Source organism: Alosa pseudoharengus, unplaced genomic scaffold (genome assembly GCF_046254945.1).
Source record: "Alosa pseudoharengus isolate Yale_2024_CS ecotype anadromous, Long Island Sound unplaced genomic scaffold, YU_APseudo_1.1 YU_APseudo_1.1_scf_6, whole genome shotgun sequence".
Taxonomy (NCBI): domain Eukaryota; kingdom Metazoa; phylum Chordata; class Actinopteri; order Clupeiformes; family Clupeidae; genus Alosa; species Alosa pseudoharengus.
In genome coordinates, this window is record NW_027468848.1 from 24,958,971 (window position 1) to 24,980,538 (window position 21,568).

General features: G+C 47.7%; 1 protein-coding gene across 9 annotated transcripts in view; it reads left to right on the forward strand.

The window, feature by feature from the left end:
- The window catches only part of fbrsl1 (fibrosin-like 1), a 234,067-nt gene that overhangs the window by 75,786 nt on the left and 136,713 nt on the right, over nt 1-21,568 (forward strand). For all 9 annotated transcript variants that reach the window (XM_076270550.1, XM_076270543.1, XM_076270549.1 and 6 more), the window contains exons 3-4: nt 15,058-15,159; nt 19,482-19,517. In XM_076270550.1, the coding sequence (XP_076126665.1) occupies nt 15,058-15,159; nt 19,482-19,517 (138 nt within the window). The remainder of the gene's footprint in view (nt 1-15,057; nt 15,160-19,481; nt 19,518-21,568) is intronic.

A 21,568-nucleotide genomic window follows, 5' to 3' on the forward strand; every position in this document is an offset into this window, starting at 1 on the left:
AGGTGATTTCTTTTGGAGCCAGTATTGCTGGTGTTACTTTCATTATTTACACTTCCCGTCCAGAATATAAATGCTGCATAGCCAATGTCAAACATGACATTCCTGCATCTCTCCCAGCGGTAATTGAGTTACCCTTCATTGTACTAAAGACAGAACAGTCATGTCTGCGTTTCCCAGATCTCCTCTGTTGAGAGAAAAAAAAATACCAGCAGGAGATAAGACTGATTACAAACGTTATCAGATACATGCAGATAATTATGGTGGTAATGTAAATGGAACAGAGGCGGTGGGGGAAGATAAAAGGCCTCTCCAACAGCAAATGCAGATTGTGCGATAGTGCCAGATTGTTTTGGTAAAACAATGCAGGCATATCAGTTAGCCGAAGTTAATGCACCACGGTCCCTGAGCCCCTGCAAACATAGGAGAGTAACAGGGAAAGGGAAGAGAGGAAAAGAACAGCGCAGTGCAATAATATGGGGATAGTGGAGACGACGTGTGCGCTCAGAGGATAAATCATCTGGTCGAAAATAGCCCTTTATCAAAGGCGCGTGTTTAGTCACTGCGAGAAAGACTATTGTGATAGTGTAATTAAACACAGCAGTGGGGAGAAAGGTGCTTAATCTAATCGCACAATGTTGACACAATGTATTTACAGTGCTGCAATGAAAGGCAGGCCGACGCTTCTGGTTTCCAGACTCTTTTCTTTTCTCTGTCCTTACGTAAGCATGTACGACACACCAACAGGAAGACGTGTTAATGTGTTTCTGAAGGCAGTCTTGTTTTTTTGTTTGGCAAGTCATCTTTAAATTTGTTTTGTCGTATATGATGTTGCGTAGGTCACATGAACACACTTGTTGTTCCCAAAAGCCATCTGGGATGTATAGCATGTATTTTTGTATTCCAGGATGGAACATTCCACGTAAATGTAAGAACAGCTTGTCACATTGCCAACTATATCAGCAAAAAAAAATAATGTTAGCAAGCATTTTAGCAAGCATTTATTAGTGCAAGCTGAGCTGCGGGTGATGTTTGCAAGCTTTTTGCATGCGTGGTAGGTTGTTAGCTCATTAGTTTTAGACCAGAACCCCCTGCTGCTGCTTAAAGGAGGGCCAATCTGACACATGTCTCGTCTCTCTGATCAGACAGACAGACAGACAGACAGGTGGTGGTGAGGTGGCGGTGTTACTGTGTCGCCCTGCTCAGTGCCGGAGATGATATCTGTCACCTCCTCGCGGCTTGAGGAGACTCCCTGGGTGTTGACTGAGGCAGGAGGTGAAACGGCTAAGCATTAGGTACACACAGACTGAAATGTCTAGGCTAACTCACAGAGAGAAAGAGCTACACAAGCAAAACTTGTGGTGGTGAATGAACACACACACCCACCCACACACACACACACACACACACACAAAAACCCAAATACTTACAGAATACCGTTTGCATGCATGGTGCTGAGAGATGACAAAAGAGCCCATAGTCCCTTTCACAATGGGGCACACAAGCGACAACACAAACTGTGCTCGGTCAGTGCCAGCTACGAAAGAACGCGGCTCAGATTTCCAATTTCCATACCCCTCTTTTGGCACAGAGGAGGGAAAGTTACGTTTTCTTCCTGTAGGTCTCTTAAATAGCCACCCAGTGTTTCCAGGAAGTCTACAAATCAAAAGGAGAGGACGCAAGAGACCAAGGGGGAAGGGGGGGGGGGCGGGGGCGGGGGAGGCGGGAGGGCCGGCCCGGGCCGAGCAGACATTTGGCTTTCGGAGCAGCGGAGCGGGTCTCCCGGGCCTTGTGTGCGCTGCCCTGCTCTCTGGTGTTTAGTTTACTGTAAAAATGGAATAGAGACGGAGCTCAGCCTCAGCCTCGGCTCGGTGCGCCGTCGTCGTGTTTGCCTTGAGACTTCTCCAACTCGGCGCTGTCGGGCCCCGCTGGCTCCATTTTATCAAGGAGCGCTCACACAAGGGTGTAATTTGCAACATTTGCAGAGAGAGAGAGAGAGAGAGAGAGAGCAGGAGAGTGCAGTCGGACACAGAGCCAGTGATATTCAACACTCCGGATGCAGCCAGACAAGGGAGGTGGGACAGTGTTGTTTCAAATGGCACACCGCTTCAAAGAGACAGAGACCCTCAGACACCCGCTTAGGTGTGGTCTATGAAGCAGGCATTATCTAGAGCATTAAGAGGTCAAGGGCAGAATAGGGAGCCTTAATAACTATAGTAATGGCGCTGGAGTTCAATAGCGATAAGACAAAGTTACGCTGGCCTTGCCTGTGGTGCACTTGGCACAGAGGGTACAGAGACCAGAGGATGGTCACCTTTGAAACGGTAATAATAACGGGATGTAACCTCACCAGTAAACCCCGATTTGGCCCTCAATTCTATATATTTGTGTTGGCAGAAGTTCTGAAAATGTGCAGATATATTGAAATGCAGAAGAATGGAAGACCTTCAATATGACTAAAACCTGACTTTTATTGCTCCATGGAGTGCTATAACTTTGTAACACTTTGTTGGCTGAAAACAACAGCTCAAAGCTTGGCAGGCCTCAACAAAGAATTAGTCCCTGAAGTTGGGCTGCTCCACAGTACACAGACCCATGTGTATTGTTCAATGGGTTCACTGTGGCTTTTAGCCAGAGGTCTGTAAGTGGTAGAAGATTAGAAAAAAAACATTCTCCTCTGTGGCGCCATTCAATCTTGTCTTGTGAGCCCTTTCTTGCTTGTTCGGTTTTACTTGGTGTTTTGACTCCTCATCAATGCCAAAGAACTTTGTTGAATGGCACCGCATCAACGAATCATATTCATTTATAGCTGTTTGGGTACATCAACACAGCTCCCTTTGTGTCCCTAAAACATAGAACTACAGGCATTTCAATGATCACAGCGGGATAGTCTCGTTCAAAGTGAGCTCAACGCACAATAGATGGCAAGGTCAGCATGTTCCCTTGCAGCTGTGACACCTGAAAGCGCCTGCCAGAGAAAAGGGAAGGGAGCCTTCCTCTCAGAGGAAGGTCAACCACTCAACCGACAATTTTAGAAATCTCCAATCTTGTCGTTATGTGTGTGTGTGTGTGTTTGTGTGTGTTTTCATCGTTCACGTTCTACACGGTGGAAACATTAAAGCTGCCAGGCAATTGAGCAGTATCAACTGTCAAGGGAGCGTTTTTCCCAACCAATCCCAAAGATTTATTTCAGCCAATATCTCTGTGCTCTGATGAGAATCGGTTGATCAAAAAGCAGGGCAACCAGCTCAAATCAATACCTGAATGCTCCTGACTCAAACAAGGTTGGAGGAAAAGGTATTTTGTACTGGCAGACAGCGGAGAATGTACTTCAATGATCATATCTCTTTTTGTGTATGTGTGCATGCGCGTTGGTGGATGTGTGTGTGTGTGTGTGTGTGTGTGTGTGTGTGTGTGTGTGTGTGTGTGTGGCATTGTGTGTTTGTTTGCGTGTGTGTGTGTGTACAGTATGTGTGCATGTGGCATTGTGTATTTGCGTTTTGTGTTTGTGTGTGCATGCACATATCTGTGTGTGTGTGTGTGTGTGTCTTTGTGGGCACATGTGTGCGCCTGCAAAGCAGGCTGTTAATTAAGTCACTTATTAGTGACATATTAACAGTAATTAAGGAGAGTGACGGCCTAAATGTCTTCCTTCTGTTGCCTGCCATCCAACCACAGTTCCTCAACCTTCGCAGCAACACTGAAGCATTTACTGCACTCCCACCACCCCGAAGACAGCAAAACAAGTCCAGTGTGGGTGAACACAATAAAACTGTCCATCCCCATAAACGCACAGACCAACTCTGCAGTCACACTTGCGTTTGTTTACTCAGCAGATGCTTCTTGTCTGAAGCAAAGCGCACTGCACCCAGCCGTAGCTGACGAGTTGCAGATGAAGAGCGTAGCATTAAGTTGCATGGTTGATGACTCTGCTCTGCGGCACTGCCGTGGAACAGATTTACGGCTGCTTTGATTGAAGCGGATGGAGCCTAGACCAGCGGCTCCTGCCCTGTGATCTGAATAAGAAAGTGGCAGCAGGCACCAGGGGTGGACGGGGAGCGTGCAGGGGCACATAAAGGGCACCTGGGCCCCCTGCCGCTGTGCCACACTTCCAGTCTGCCACGCTGGGTGCCAATTTATTGATCCCCCCATCTTGCCTGGTGAATGGGGTCTCTGTGTGTGGGCGTCTGCCAACTGTGGCTGTGGTGGCATCTAGACCCGTGCCGTCTTTTCTCTCAGTGCTGTGAAGTCACTCGTTTGTGTCCTCCTGCAGGGGAAGAGGTTTGTGTGTGTTTGGGAGTGTGCAACAGATTGTTGCCAGCTATCCCAACCAGCCAAGGGCAAAAGTTCACTCAACACACTCACCAGGGCAAAAAAAGAATTATGCTATTTTAGCCAAATTTTCCAACTACCCATAGCACAATGGGAAAAGTAAGTAAAAGTGACGGAGACACAGGCTTTCATTTTATGTTTATGGTTCTTAGCAGATGCTTTTCCCCAAAATAACTTACAATGACATCAATAAACATTACATTAACATTAAAATTGATAGTTTACAGCAGCCATCACCAAATGGCGGACCGCGGTCCGAGTCCGGACCGTGACATGATCCTATCCGAACCCAGACCATAATAGCCTAATTTAGATTTTCACGTAAGATTTCAAAGCTGCGCTAAATGTTTCGTTGGTTAGGATAACAGCATTTACTTCAGGAGCTTCAGGAACCATCATTTCGCTTGCTGCTACTCAGCCAGTGAAATCTGTGAAGTTGAGTCAGTGAATAAAGTAGCCTACTATGGAGAAGAGACTGATAGCCTGAAACGAGCGAGGAGAGGAGACGGGACGGGAAACAATCAGATGGATATCTAAGTTAACGATAAGTAAGTTATTTTCAAATCATCGATTGCTCAAAGAGGAGAAAGCTAGACAGCGAGAACAGAGCTTTATATAACGATACGGGGGCAATAGGCCTACCACGCAAAACTGTCACGTCCGTAACGCCAACTAAATATGGATGTGACAGTTTTGCGCGGAATTGCCCTGGACCTCTTCTATTCTGAGACAGGCGATTTTAAGCGCCAATTTGAAGCACCTCTACTAGACAAAGCATATATTTTGAGCAAGCATAGGGTAGGCTAGGCCCATTCAACAGTGAACTGAGACCACAGAATATTTTACGATTTAAGAAGGCAATATGATTGATCCACCACAATCTAGTTAAGCCTACATGCATTCACTGCCCAACAACGTGATATTCCTGGGTTTCCAGGATTTCGGGTCAACATAAAAAAAACTAAAAAAAATACATTAAACTTGCTGATTAATGGGTTCAAGGAACCAGCTGTGGAATATCCATCCTTGTCTCAGCTCAAATTTTATTTTAAATTCACATTAAGATCTTAAAAATAGCCAATGCTACTCAGTTTTTCTCCCCAATTAGGCTCTTATCTTGCCTTATTTCTCCTCATTTCGAATGTTGCCTTTTAGGCTACTTATTTTATTTCACATTAAACATTAGGCCAAGGCCTACAATCTTCTATTTCCTGAATTTCCCCTTGGGGATCAATAAAGTATCTATCTATCAATCTGTCTATCTATCTATCTATCTACAACTAGGCTCCATCCATCCATCCTATACATACATACATATACATAGCCTAAACACGCACGTTAAACATTATGATGCTCCGGACCTTTGCTTGAGGAAATTTTCTGTAACTGGACCTCGCTGAAGATTAATTGAATACCCCTGGTTTACAGTATTAGTATAGTCATATGGTCTAAATAATAATAGTACATATATATATATATATATATATATATATATATATATATTAATAGACTAAGTAGAATAAAGGTAATAATAGCAACAACCATAAACATACAAACCGTGACTGTAAGGAAAATTAAAAAGTTAGAAACAAGGTAAACAGCCAAGATTTGACTTTGAATTTTAGGACACTTTTGCTAATTTCATAAAAACTAGGTTCCAGGAAACCTTACACCTACACCTGCCCAGTTTATCTCCTCAAAGTCAATCCATGTTTGAAGATTTTCTACTGACATATTCTTCACTGAAATGCTGAAGATGGCTCGAGGCGTTATTCTTGGCCTCGTTATTTTTTGTCATGCAGTTTCTGATGATCCCAATTTGTGTGTTTGATCCCATTCCCACATCCCAATTCTGTTTGATAGCAATAATAAAGGCCAAACACACTCGCGTTCGGCAGTTCACTTTGTTCAACAAACACTATAACCCCCCCATAACACTATATACCATAACACTATGACCCCCCCCTCCCCCCATCAGTGAATCAGTTTATTATCAGTTGTTTGCTATGGTGGAGAGTGTTTTGTGTGTGTGAATATATGTGTTTGTGTGTGTGTGTTTGTGAGGTGGATATCATTGGCAGCTCCCACAGCCTCGGCCCCAGCGAATAGCATGGTGAGATTGTCCAGACGCTTCCTCTTAGGGTTGACATTATTAGCGAGGAGAGCGGCCCATTTCCACTTGACCCACTGAGAGGGTTCGGTGCAGCACAAGGTCAAGATCTTTGCCCCTCCTCCACCCCCATCCACAGCTCCAACAACAGCTCTGGTGGCCCCTTGCCAGACGAGGGTTACCCCGTGCGATTCTGGAGACAATTAGCTATGTGAATCAGCCTCTTTCTTTCTTCTCTCTCTCTCTCTCTCTCTCTCACAAGGGGCCTTTGGACCTAAACAACCCCCACCCTGCCCATCTGGCTCTGGGCTATAGTCTATTACTGCCACCAAGTGGTGCAACTTGCACGACCCCACCCTTAGGGGACATTAATGTTTGTGTTATTTCACCGTCATCTGTTCACGAAGACAGAACCAAAGGACCACGAAGGAGTCATATTCTGAACTCCTTGGAACATGCATCTACATGCGCTGTGAGCTCTGTTCTCAGGAGTTTCTTGGCTTTGTTGGTGCAAAGTTCTCTCAAATAGATTGTTTTCTAGACACAAAGAGAGATAGAGAGAGAGAGAAGGAGAAAGATAGAGAGAGACAGAGAAAAAGAGAGAAAGAGAGAGAGTCTCCTCTGTAGGATGCACTGATTAATCCCAAGTAAGCTCATTAGTGTACCATTATCCTTATTAACACAATGGGGTTTATCCATCTTGAGTCGAGAGATCATTATTTTGCCCGTCACAGCAAAGCCAGTTGTGTCCCATCTGGTTTTACACATAATAGAAGAAGAATATACAAGGCATTTTCATTCAGTCTCATATTTCTTACATCCTTTGTAAAGTGGCTTTGCATAGTTTTAGGACTTTTATAGGGGGTAACTACTGTAGTTTATACATTATCCCCAAATTTATTTTGATTACAAGGTCATATGTAGGAAAGAAGAACACACCTGTTGTTCTCACTAACCACCCATATTTTTATGCACCTGGTTGAAAAATGTGCAGGAAACAGTGGCAAATACATTGTTAAAATACATTGGTTAGAAAGCTACCTAACCATCAGTGAAACTCATCTACTGTTGCTGTTTGCAAGGCAATTATTAATTTTAGCCTGCTACTTTAGATAAGGACTTCAGTGCCTACTAAAAGCGGACCATGTTTGCATGCAAAATCCTTGAATTAAGTCTGGAAACGTCAATAAACATAGTTGAACTGTCTGTCCCTCTCAGGTTGTTTTCTACAAATGCAGGACACAGCAATCTTGCTGTTACAGAAGAAATCTTGAAGGTAGCATTTGTAACAATCGAGAAGCACTGCAGAGCACCTTGAAGTAGAACATAGTTGCTGTAAGAGCCAGCTGAAGAACCCTCAAGGTTCATGAGTCACCAAGTCCTCAAGTGCAGACGAGTCCAATTTAATGCCAAGCTTTATTTCTAACTCTGTTGGAGCTTCCTCCTGAATCACGGGATGATGTTCTGAATGCATTTCCATGCCGCTCTCATTTCATTCTGCTCAATGACATTAGGAGCATGACCATAGCATCAATTATGAATGCTGTCGGAGGGCTTCAGAGCCCTGCCCTTGAAAGCACCACTGTTCTCAGTACAGCATGAGCAGTGACGTGAGGATCAGAGCAGCTGCTGGGGAATTATTGGCCATAGCAGATGTTAGCATGGTTCTGCTTTAGCTGCCATGTATCCGGGACATTTGCTGTTTCATGTAGGATATTATTTAAGGAACGGGTTTGGTGGTCTACAAAGGATGGCTTTCAGGTGCAAGTAGTCTGTGGCATCACATTTTTCCCCACTGTGACAGACTTAAAGATAGCATTGCCCCAAACTAGCAGCAACACTGACAGCAAAGCCATTGTGTTCAGTTTAATCAACCATGATTTGTTCCTTAAAGTTGCCTCTTTGATACAAAACAAGGTCAATTAGAACAGACTGTCTCAGCTGTCTGCTGCTGTATAGTCTTTGAAATATACAAATCACAGACACACACACACACACACACACACACACACACACACACACACACACACACACACACACACACATACACAGATGTGCACTCATGCACACACTCAATTAATTCCAACTTCAGAAAGGCACAAAAAGTCTACAAACTTTTTTTTTTTAAATACAAGATCATACACAGACATGCTTGGAGTGATGCTCTAACCTCGGCGTTTTGTGCAGCATGAGATAACGTCCTGAAACTTTTTCCTCCAAGGGCAAGACGAGTCCTCAGACATCAGAGGAGAGCGGTGCTAAGTGAAGATGATTCATTGCATGTGCTACATCTGCCTCCGATTTAAAACGCCTTCACCTCTCTCTCATTGCCTGCAGCCTGCCCTGGTCCTCGTCTCTCTCCCGCCCCCACCCCCACCCTCTCTTCTTGCCCCTCCACCCTCCATCACTTGATCAGTCTCCCATACCTAAGAACGCTAGCACAGTGTGCCCTCCGAGACCGCGTGTGCGAGCACAACACATCAGTCATCCAGTTCAGAGGTGCCGTTAGCACCGAGGTCGGAAGACCTTCTGGGAGCCTGCCATCGCCAAGAACACCTTCACTTTTTACCGTCCTGGAGTGTAAATTAATAATATGAAAGCCTCTTTCTTGGCACCTCCAGCTTCTCTATATAATAATTTCTGATTTAATTAAAGAACATCTCAATTCTCAGGTTACCTGTAAAGTCGAGGTGTCATTGTCATCAGGTGTCATTTTTATGGTGTGAATGGCACATTTCTGAGAGAGAGAGAGAGAGGGAGTGGGAGAAAAATAGTTCTTTATATAAGTGATAATAAGCCATCTATTTCCAGGCAGTGAAATTGACCTGATGGACTTCCATTTCTTCAGACCTGAGATATAATGTATTTCAAATGGCTGGCTGTCTGTCTCCACGCTGTGTGGGTATCCCCCAGTGAGCAGTTGATCTCTGGCCAGAGTTGATCCATCACTGCCATCAGGTCATTGGCATCCATATGGATCTCCTCACTTCCCCTCCACTTGAAAATGCCATTTGGGTGAGAGTCCGATGGGATTTCAATCTCCAGCGCAGCATGGATGCATTTTCACATCAGCAGTCGGCTCAAATGGTCGACGGTGGCAGCAGCCTCAAATGGCCTGCCAGGAAGCTGGCGTAAAGAGCCTAAGAGGTGTCGTGTTGTGTACGGCACTCAAGCCTGTTTTCTTTGGTGCAAGGATTTTTACACGGAATAGAAGGTGCATTCAACAAGGGTGCAAATGCCTCAATCTCAATTTGTGTGGAAGAAAGTGGTCCAAAAATAAATAAATCTCACACCAGAAATCGTTTCAATTATAATGTAACAAACACTTCAATCATCATCCATCGGGATCCATCCACACTTTACTGGAACAGATGATTGCGCACACTAATAGCCGATAGAGGATGGTTTTTTTTTGTGTGTCAATGTTCTTCTCCACACATATGTGGTCTGTTCTGCCGTCCCCTGTGTCTAAATCTCTCCTTGGGCTAGGGAGGTGAAACCACAGTCTGCCATGTGCAGTAAACATGCCCAACTCTTCCGGGGATATACATCACTAATGGTCTCTGAAGCATTAGCCTCTGTCCATCTGTTGGTGTCAGTGCTATATACTCGCCGAAGTGTTTTTCTTTGTTTTGAATTTGAAGTTGGAGCTTTGACTAGCAAAACAGCCCCAACCATGCATGCCGGGGTTTGAACAAACCGCATTAGAAAAGAAAGAGGGTGATATTTGAATGTTGCTCATTATAATTCAGAAGAATTTGCAACTTTTTTCAATGCTTATAGCAAGCGCAGGAATCAACGTGTCCAAGCCTTGAAAAGGAAGTGAGGAGATTTGCTGAGTAAATTTCAGATGTTGACTTGAGTAATGAAGAAAGCAGATAAAAATCCCAGGGATTGCTCACGCCATTGTTCTAATAATCTCGGCCGCCTTTTGACACGGCTGCCCTAATTGTTGTTATTAGCATGAAGAAGTGCACCCTGGGAAGCTGGGGGGGCCTCTGTGGTTGTCGATGCAGGGCAGAGACGGCTTTAATTACCCTCTCTGACAGGTGAGGGGGTGGGCGCTGGGGGCCGGAGACTCAGAGACAGGTGGCGAGGGAAGGGCTCGTGTTTTAGGAGCAGGTGTCCTCCAACCCCCTTTGCCCCCTTATGAGACATATGGCAGGGGGTGACAAGAGAAGACCAGGACAAGGAAAAGCCATGGGGACCCACTGATCCTGCCTGGTTCATCTGTTACAGTCAGGGCCTAAGAGACAGGGATCTCTGCTGGGGGGACTGTGTGTGTGTGTGTGTGTGTGTGTGTGTGTGTGTGTGTGTGTGTGTGTGTACGTGTGTGTGTGTTTGTGTGTGTTCGTGTGTGTTTGTGTATGTGTGTGTGTGTGTGTGTGTGTGTGTGTGTGTGTGTGTGTGTGTGTGTGTGTGTGTGTGTGTGTGTGTGTGTGTGTGTGTGTGTGTGTGTGTGTGTGTGTGTGTGTGTGTGTGTGTGTGTGTGTGTGTGTGTGTGTGTGTGTGTGTGTGTGTGTGTGTGTGTGTGTGTGTGTGTGTGTGTGTACAGAGTTACTGGTGAAGTAGGCCAAGAGGCAGCTGAGGTTTAAAGTCTAAAAAAAAGTGTACAGTGCAGAGGACACATGTGCTGTTTGCATCTGCCTGACACCAATATACACATCCCCAAGGTCTGATCATGTGTCTGTGGCCTCATTAGGTGTCTTTCTGTGGAAATGGGATCCTGTGTAGTGGTTTCCTATAGTAGTGTTTTTGTTAAGCAAATACATATACCTGGGCAGTGTACAGCACAGGCATTCTGTTTTCAGTGTGTGGGATTTGCTTGCATTCATCTGATATCTAATTTAGTTCAATGCATGTGTGTGTGTGTGTGTGTGTGTGTATGTGTCATCTCCTATATAATATCTGTATTATGAATATTGGGTCAGCATATGTGAGGAAAAAGGCATGAAAACACAACAAAAGAAGGCTGCATTTTATTCCCTTGGTAGACCCCGCTTTGCTTCATTCTTGGGGGAAATCCTCAGTCGGGCCACTCAAGAGGGAATTGAGAAATGGAGAAGGGGTGATGGTGGATAGGGACCCGGGGTAGGATGGGGGGGGGGGGGGGTTGCACTAGTAGTCAATGCAGGATGGGGAATGAAAAGGAGGAGGCGATGTCAAGGCCTAGGAAACAAAGCCAGGAGCCCCGGCACTGCACCTTCCCCTCCTCTCTCTCTCTCTCTCTCTCTCTCTCTCTCTCTCTCTCTCTCTCTCTCTCTCCTTTCTCTCTCCTCTCCTCTCCCTCGACTCCGAGCAGCTGCCACTTCTGAGCCGGGAGAAAATGATGGCAGATGAATCAATTTGGCCTGTGGCCCTAAAGTGCACTCCTGCGCACCCCGGCCTGTGCCGGGGATAATGAGCCGGTAGATTGAGCCGGCGTGGCGCAGCGCAGAGGTGCCCCCTCTGCCAGAGCCGCCACGGCCACCGCCCACCCCACCCCACCCCCCCCCTCTCTCTGCCCTCCACCCTCCCCCACGCTCTCCCTCCCTCCCACCCTCCCCAGGCGGCTGCCGCCTCTCACTGGGTTAATGGGGGTGAGGGTCCTCCTGCCCAGGACACTTTTTCCGAACAAATTAGAGGAAGGATCGGTGTCCTTACGCCCCCCCTCCCCCCCCCAGCAACGCCCCGGCTCCGCTCTCTCGCCCCGCCCTGTGGCGCACGCAAGACACTGAGGCCCCGGCGACGGCGGAGCGGAGCAGTCAGCCAGCCAGCCAGTGGGACGGGGAGGGCAGGACTCAGGGTAATGGGGACTGACACTCGGTGATTCTCAGCCACGGCCCCCGAGAGTACAGCTGACAGGTGAGAGGAGGCAGGAAGGATGGAGGGATGAAGAGAGGGAGGGAGGGAGGGCAGGGGCAGGGAGGGGAGGGAGGGCGGCTTGGGCGGGAGATTCGGGAAAGAAAGCCGACCTGTAATCATGGGCCGGGAGTTATAGACCCTCTGAGACGTGCTTCCCCCGGCCGCTCCGCGCCGCAGAGGTGAGGGGGGATCAAAAGAGCAGAACAACAAAGCATCCCCCCGACAAAGCAGCCACCAGCTCCCCACCGGCAAGCCTGCGGATTGATCGACATGGGGGAGAGGAGATTTGGCCCAGTGTGAATGCATTCAGAGCCTCTCACCACAGCACCAACAGGAAAGCTGCCGATTTCTTTTTTCCCCCCCCTACTTCCTCTCATCCTCCTCCTTTTTTGTCTCTCTCCCTCCCTCCCTGTCTCTCTCTTTTCCACTCTCTCTCTCTCTCTCTCTTCGCTCTCCCCCTCCCTCATCCGTGATTGCGGTTGTGAGGGGGGGTTTACAAACCCCACAGCTCTGTGTAAATGAGCAGACCCAAGTCAGCACTCAACTTGGGGGGAAATTAAGAAGCTAGAGGGCCCTTTGAAGATAATTAAAGAGCACGGCGAGAGGCCTCGGGAGAGTGTCCGCAGACACGTTCAATACCGAGACTAATGGAGCTCATTTCCAGTGCATTATTCATGTAAAACATAGACATTACTTGCGTATTTATATTTCTGCCGCCTTTTTTTTTTTTTTTTCCAAAACGAGGCCCCCACCGTCGGCCGACGCTTGAACTCGACCTGTTTAACCTTGCCCCCCCACCGCTGCTGTGCTCTTGCCGCCGCCGCCGCGGTAAACAAATTAATCCACAGGACAAAGGAGCGCGTTCTCGGGGCCAACCGAGAACAATGCCTTCCGGAGCACCCAGAGAGCGTTTCAAAGACTTTTTCCGTGATCCTCGAAGTCGAAGAGGGAACAATGTTGACCTTGATCTCTGTCACCACACACCGGATAAGCCCCCCCCCCCTCTCGTAAAGCACCTCAGAGCTCTCAACTGCCTGGTAGGTAATGTGTTTCACTGCTCCCCGGTATTGACGGGAACAAGCTGAGGAGAGAGACAGGGAGAGAGAGAGACAGGGAGAGACAGAGACAGAGAGAGATACGGATCGAAACAGGGCCCAATTAACACTCCCCCTCACACTTATCTGCTGTCTTAATCACAGAGTGTCTGGCATGTTAATGTCTGGTAAAGTGAGTGTAATCTCCTGTGCCTCCAGTTAATTTTTCACATTCTTCAGAAACAATAGCATGGAAACGCGTCTAAGAGAGCACGTAATTAAACTTGACGGTTAATTAGACATTTGCCTCTGATCAATGAGCGGCCTGATTGGGGAGTCGCTTCCAAGAGGAGCAGAAGGCGGGAAAAAGAGGAGGGTGATGGTGGGGGGGGGGGTGGATGCAAATGCTTATTTTTAATTTATCAGCCCTGTTGCTAAATAAACAAAAACAATCAGTGGTGGGTTCCTGTTACTCTCGCGATTCAATCACTCGAGCCTTTCCTTTTTTGTGTATTCTGGTGTGGACGTGGAAAGCACCAACCACGCCTCATACCGACTTCCCAGACAGAGAAACTGATTAGCTTGTCAGTCTGTCAGAGGGAGTTGGGAGAAAGTCTTCAGACTACACTGCAGTCAGCCATGATTTGTGCCACCTGCAGCTATTTCTGCGTCTGCCAGGTTGTGTGACAGTTTTATTTTTTTCCATTTATCTTTTTTTTTTAGCTTTTCCCAGTTGTGTCTTGGCAACTCTCACCACTGACCTCATCAGAGAGGTAATTTATCCATCCAATCAGCTGGCCTGTCCGGCGCTTGCCGGGGTAATTAAATGGGAATTGTGTCTGGTTTGGCTTGTTACCGAGCGGCAGAAGGACAGGCAAACACCCCTGCCTTTGGCGGCCAGGTGGCGGTGTGCAAGACCTGTCAGATTAGCTGATGACCCTTTTAATTCTACCTAGCCGGGGGCCATAATTGATATTTACCAGGAAAGGTTAATTGTAGCAGTGATCTGCTTAAATTGCAGTGGAGATCTAGAGACTGAGCGTGCCACCCTGGGAGCCACAAGGGACCCAGTGGCAAGCTGCTAGTCAATGGATTACGCCCCGCAGCCTTCCCCATTCTCCTCTTGGGGGGTAGGGATGGGGGGGGGGGGGGGGGGTACAATGTGCTGATAGGATGCTGCGCACCTGCAGCATGGTTATGTGCCAACCCTCCTTCTTCAACAACCGTGCACACACACACACACACACACACACACACACACACACACACACACACACACACACACCACAGCCATCATCACTTCTCGCTCTGTGAAATATGGGTTGCTGCCATGTTGCTCCTTTGGTGAGCCAAACCTCAGGTGTGCGAGCCCTTTAGGAGGAAGCGGGGGAGAAAGTGGGGATGAGCGGCTCTGGATGTGTGCTCAAAAACCAAAACACTTTCTGGTGTTGATAAGATGGATTGTCGCTGCGATTGTGTCATTATTTTTCGAATTTGTTTCTGTTGTCTTTGTGGCCCAATGCCCAGACCAAAGGTCGTGGGCAGGTGAACAGTTTTTCTAAAGGGAGAACTGTTTTGCATGTATTCAAACGGCAATAAGTGACCTACCCTAATCCACAACAAAGACCTGATACAGATCAGGTGGAATGGCAACAAGATGTCCTCGGATATTTCTGCAATGGCGTCATAGTTATTGCACACTGAACTCAAGCTCCTCATGTTCTCTCCCCCTCCTCACAGTTCAAAGGGTTTCCAGGCCGACCAGGAAGGAACCTTGAGGAGGAGGCCATGCAGGAGCTGGGCAAGCCTCACCGGAGCAACTCCAGAGACAGACTCAGTGAGGTAAGCTCCCCTGAGCCCCGGGCCCAGGCTTCTCTCTCAGCACCTCACTCGAAAGGCGAAATGTCAGTAGCCATGATTCCGCAGGAGAGAGGAGGCCATGCGGGGAAGAGAAAAAAGTGATGTACGTGACCTCGACCCAAAGCACCATCATCCTTCAAAATATGCTATTTATTAGCATTAAGCGCTAACCTTGCACTGGGAGGGAGAGCCTGGCTGAAAAGGAGCCGGCGTAGAGAGTGTTGGCATTCAGACGTGGCTTTTGCTTTTATGGTGCAAAGTGATGTTCCAGCAGGTGCGAGGCAGTCGCCTGACCCAACCGCACGGGGAGTTAAAGGCCTTTCCAATCATCGCTCCAATCCTGTCCATATGCTCGCTGACTGGCGAGATAAGTGGGCAGTGCTCGCAGAGGAGTGACTGAGGCCGACTGCTGGCACCAGGATAAAATAATGCAATTGGGATCAGGGGGGAAAGTAATGAGAATTTATGCAAAATCCCATGCGGCGCCTTTTAAATGAATGTAGAATATGCTTCCTAACTAATGCCTGTCAACCAGGCCTCCCAAACCAGCCCAAATTCAATCAGACGGTTCAGTCAGCTGGAGAGAGCGAGAGGGAAGGCACTGTCTCTGTGCTGCACTGATGGAGGGAAAAAATAATGGAAGAGAAAAGATTTTAATGAACATATTAAGTGCATTGTTTAAGCTATTCAGAATCCCGTGGAAAATTAAAGAAGTGAGGAAATAACCTCCTCCTATCTCTTCATGTCTTATTCTCTCTCTTCTCTTCACTGGTTCTCTCTCTCTCTTTCGCGCACTCTCTCTCGCTCTATCTTTCTCGCTTTCGTCTCTCTCTGTCTCTTGCCATTCCTCATGAATTTGTGTAAAAGGCTGTTTTTTAATGAAAAAGTCAGGAGGAAAAGGCAGGCTTGGCAGATAAAAGGGAGATGCTGGCTGACAGCTCTGACAGGGAAATGCAACAGTGAAAGGGGGGCTGGTAGGGGAGCTGTTGAAAATTGCATGCTGTAATCGCTGACGGTGTTAGATATGGCATGTCTCTCTAATCTCCTGCCAAATGAATGGCGTAAAAGAAAAAGCAGATCGCTGTGCCTGTGCGATCCATATCTATCCGTCTCTCTAAACTGGATATTGTCATTCTGCCGGCATCTCTCCAACCAAAAAAAAAGAAAAGAAAAAGATGTGTTGGCCAGTGCCACTAAACGTTTTCTGTAAACACCATCTCTCTGTTGTTTGCAGGCTCCGTGAAAATCTTCTGTAACATTTTCCGCCATGATAATTCTCGCCAAAGCATACACAAAGATGCACAAAGAAACAAGAAACACTCTTATATCCACTTCAAAGTCTTTCATGCTATCTAATGATGTTCTGGCGACGAACAAACTGGATTTATCTCACCCCGCGCCAAATGGAAATCGAGACAAACAAGAACCACATTTTTCCCACTCCCGCAACAACAACGAATCGTGATATTTTACAGGCTTCCGAAATATGGCACCCGGTCTTTATCTGTTTGCTTAGACAAGGTCAGTTTTGCCCTCTGGTTCAGCGGGGCTCCCGAGCCATGCGGTGGAGGGATTAGGGAAATTGGAGGGGAGTTTGCCGTGCATCTGTGTTCAGCAGTGCCGGGGAAAGATGGCGAGGCGGGCTGGGGCGGCTGCACAGTTGGAGGAGAGGATCAACACAGATGGGGTCTCACCAACCCAGCCCAACCCAAACCCCTATCTACTCCCTCCGCCGCAGCAGAAGCATGACCTACTGGATCTGGGCCCCTGTTTTGGGCTCCACACTTCATGCTCCACAGAGCCTGATTGGCCCTGGTGTGGCTACCAGAGCCTCAGAAAACCAATAGCGTGGCCCCCGGGGGGTGGGCCGAGCCCCACCCCACTTGTCACCAGGGATTTGAGGGGCCAAAGGAGGGTGGGCGTGGAAATGGGGAAAGGATTAAGGGGCGGATTTATCAACATTTCTGTCCTCCGGGGCTGTTTAGTTAACCCTAAAACTCTGCCAGTGTCATGAGCAAACCCCCACCGACCCCCCCCCCCCCGGACTCTTCCACTAGCCACCTCCCCCTACACCCCCGTCCCACCCCCTCTGCCCCCTCCCTCTCTGGGACAGCTTCTTGAACCCTTTTGAAGTCCTAAGCGCTGCAGAAATCTATTGAGAGCCATGTATAATGGCTTTTAAGAGAGAGTGTTTAGATGTATCCCAACCCTGTGGCTTATGAACCGCAGCTGCTTTAATGGATTCCCGCCCTCCCTCTCCACTCCTCCCCTCCCCTCCCCTTCACAATTCAGCCACACTAAATCGAATGTATTGTCCCTCATTATCATTTAAATAAGCCGCTCTTTCTCTCCAAATGCCCCAAACTTGATTGAGCCCTGCATTGTAAGGCTAATTCCAAATAGTCTTGCCCTCCCAAGAGATGCGTACATGCATGCCCGCACGCATACACGCACACACATACACACACTCACACATACACACATTCACTTTTGCCCCTTTTTGTGGGGGGGGGGGGGGGGGGGCACCATGGTTGTCCCCATTTGGTGCCTCTCTCCACCACTCCTCCCCCGTTCCGTCTGGAGAGAGGAGGAGAGAGCGCCGAGACCTGGAATAGTCTTCCACTTCCCGCAGAGCTGCATTTCCGGTTTGCAGCAGGACACCTCTTTAATTGTCACAGTGGGGGCAGCCTACAAATCAGAGCGAACAGAGCCACTGATGAGGGCTAAAGCGCCGCGCAGGTGTGGGAGGCTAGAAGGGGTGCACTGGGATTGAATTCGAGGCAAGGACAAAATTGGTCTAGCAGAAAAGTCCCCTCCTGAGACTGTGGTTGAAATTGGCAATCGAAAACGGAGAAGGGGGGGGGGGGGGGAAGGGGAACGTAAGGGAGATGTGGAGATTGGTATTCTGACTGTGCCCGAAGTGACAGAAACCGCTCCACCACCGCTGCTACCGCCACTGCCATCACCGCCCCTTCCAACCCACCCACCACCCTCCTACCACCTCCACACACACCCACACACACACTTCCCGAGTCGGCCCTCAGTCAGTGGAATGAACTGTAGAAAGGACTTGTGTCCCGAGGCTTCATTCATCAAGGGTTTCCGAGGTGCCAGTCGAGTCACTTGCCTCCTCACAGCAAGAGTGGGAGGGGTAGCAGTGCCAGCCGCACTGAGGTGAAGCAACTCTCAGAATTACACACTGTGTTGAAGTGCACACCGAGGCTTCTTACTCCCTAAATTATTCATTTCAGAATTTGGGATGAATGACAGTTATTCAAAGGCTGAAACTATTCTCAGAGATGGGGCTGAGGACTCACTTCAAACTCTTCCAAGCACCCTTAGATGTTTACTCTATTCACCAAGTGAATCGTTCATTATTTAGAAGGTGTGAGAGTTTGACATCTTACGGTGATGCAACGGCATGGCAAATTGAGAGAAAAAGTGGTTGTTCTTTGTGAGAGCTTCAAGAAAGTCCTCTTGTTGCCAGTTAAAGAGATCAGGCAAGTAAAGAGATTAGAAGATTATTAAGTAATGAGAATTCGGTGCAGAAATAGCTTGATACTTAACTATTTTCTGGACAGGATGTTAAGTCATACAGGTGAAATGGCTCACCTTGGCTCTTAATGGCCAATTTTATCCTAGAGTCGTTCCATTACCAGAAAAAAAAATATATATATACATTTAATATATATAGAGAGATATTAGGTTTGTAGTGTGGCAACACATTTCTCCACTAAAACCATGGGTTTGATCAAGTTAATCTAACCACACAGTTGATTATTCACCCACATTATTGCTGGGGGGTACTGTCTTCTAAAGGAAACAACATGAAACTTAGTATTTTGCCTTATATGTTTGGTAATAACTAAGAGATATGCAACTGTTTGGAAGTGGTGATATTTAAAAAGCCACTGACTTCAACCTGAAACCTGTCCAAGTCCCCAACAGGTTGAGGTCCACAGCAAACGACTGAACAAAAAGCACTAGATTACTCCCACAGATAGGAGTCGTTCCGACCAATAGATTGCCAACCACAGCAGATCGTGTTCCATCATTTTCTCCCCACCGCAACGGAGCGCTCTGCATTTATGATCTGACACGTTTCGGCCCGCGTGCGGTGAGCGCACAGGACCGCGCGAGTGAATGGGATCACGGCTGGCCGTGTGCGGGGAGGGAAAAGGTTAATGCGCATATTGATATTAAAGTGCTGCGGCTTCATCATGTCTCTGTCAGTCCTTAAAGGTCACCGCTGTTCTCTCTTTCTCTCTCTCTCTCTCTCTCTCTCTCTCTCTCTGCCCCCACAGAGCTCGACTCACTCGCTGTCAGGGCGCGGCTACTCGGTAAGTGACATTTTCATGCTTCATGGCTTTATGGCAGAATTACAATCTCCACGGCCACTTTTATGGGCCCACAGGTAGACATTTTAATTATGTTAAATAGAGTAATGGAGAAATCATGATATTAGGGACATCACTCTTGGATGACTGACTGATTAAATTGTACAAAGGTGTCCCACTGCACCTTAAGTAAATGGCCCCCATCTTCTCACTTTTTTTTTATTTACAGCAATCTCATTCCGCACTCAGGCAGTTAAAGTGTCTTATGTCTCTGTCTTGCACCGCTGGCTGCTGCCACCACTGTAGCCCTTTTTATGCCGTCTTCCCAGAGCACTCTCCTAATTCCTCAGAAGCCATCTCCGCTGAGATGGTCTCCCTGGTGCATTGATTCTTCCAGACACATTCTCTCTCTCTCTGTCTCCCTCTCTCTCTCTCTCTCTCTCTCTCTCTCTTTCTCTCTCTCTAATTATGCACTTTGTAAAATGTCTGCTGTTGCTGGGAGATGCACACGGGCCTAATATCACCTGTGGTGGCGCCTTGTGTTGCGTATTCCCATGTGTGACTGCGAGGAGGCGTAGTATAGTCTTTTCATCCTAGCAGCAATTCCTAGCAAGGTGTCACTCGTGGGCTATTTATATTACTTGAAAGTTGTCGTTGCCAGGCACTCATAAATATGCGTCTGTGTCACAAAGCTGTCATCCTGACACACCCTGACTTGTGCACAGGAAGAATGTGATGCTTGTTGCCAAGGTTTATGGCAGCATGGCGGTAACGTTACGCAAAAGTGATTAAATTCCAGATTATTTCGGCGATTGTGGTGCGTGATATAAGGGTTTGATTGATACTATTACAATCGCCTTTTGTACAGAAATGGGCGTTTAAAAAAGATAAGAAAAGGTTGGTGCAATCCGAGTCTCTTCTTTTTTATAGAGTTTTATGTTCAGGACAATAGTCTTCACTATAACCCCAGCGTTAATAAATGAACTGTATTATCTGATGTGAGTTGACAATGCTTATCAGCGGATGACAGCTGTATAAAGAGCATTTTTGAACATTCACACACACGGTGCTTGAGATAAGGCACATTCTCTTTTTTTTTGTCTGCATGAAATGGTGTGTCACATTCTCAGTCCTCACGGTTACACACTGTGAAGGAAGAAACAAACCGCAAAAAAGTGACCTCTCACAAGCCTCTGTGGACCCTCTGGCATTAGCTGTCAGATCAGACTTGGGAAGGTGGGGGTGAGACCCTCCCCCCCTCCCCTCTCTTTCTCCCTCCCTCCTTTTCTACCTCCCTTTCTCATCTTCCTCATCTTCTTGACACAGAGAGAGAGTGAAAGAGAAAGAGACCCAGAGAGAGGGAAAAAAATAAAAAAGAGGCAAGAGGGAAAAAAAAATTGGCCGGCGGTTGTGAGGATGTCGGGGTGGAGAGCAGGAAGTGTCACATTGTCAAGCCTCCTGCCTGCCTATCTGGTGGCGTTATCTGTGGTGGGGGGCCCTCATGGGCCGTCTCGGGTCCCGCCCGCCCGCGAGCTGCTCACGCTAGGCTGTGGACGCTGTGCTGCGCCTTATCTGCAGGTGCCCAGGGCTCTGCCACGGACCCTCGGGGGCCTCTCAGGGACCCGGCCAGCGAGAGCCACAGCGTGGAACAGGGCCCTGGCAGGAGGAAAGGGAGGAGGCGCGGGGTGAGAAGGGAGAGAGAGATAGAGAGAGAGAGGGAGAGAGGGAGAGAGAGGGAGAGAGAGAGAGAGGCAGGGGGAGGGAGAGAGGGAGATGAACCATGAGGATGGCAGGAACAGGGTTATCTGATGGCCAGCCTAGGGTCCCAATCGGCATAGCCTGCCCCCGTTTCACAGAAAAACATTAGCCTGGGAGCTTTTATCTGTCACCAGGCACCAGGAGGCAAAAAAAAAACAAATATCTCCCGACAGTTTGTTTTCCTCTCCTATAGGTGATAATGTTTCTGTTGCTTTTGCCCACCATATGTCTATGTTGCCTGCCAGGGCTCTGGTATTTGTGAAGTTGGGGGCAACACCTACATTCAGATGTAAAGA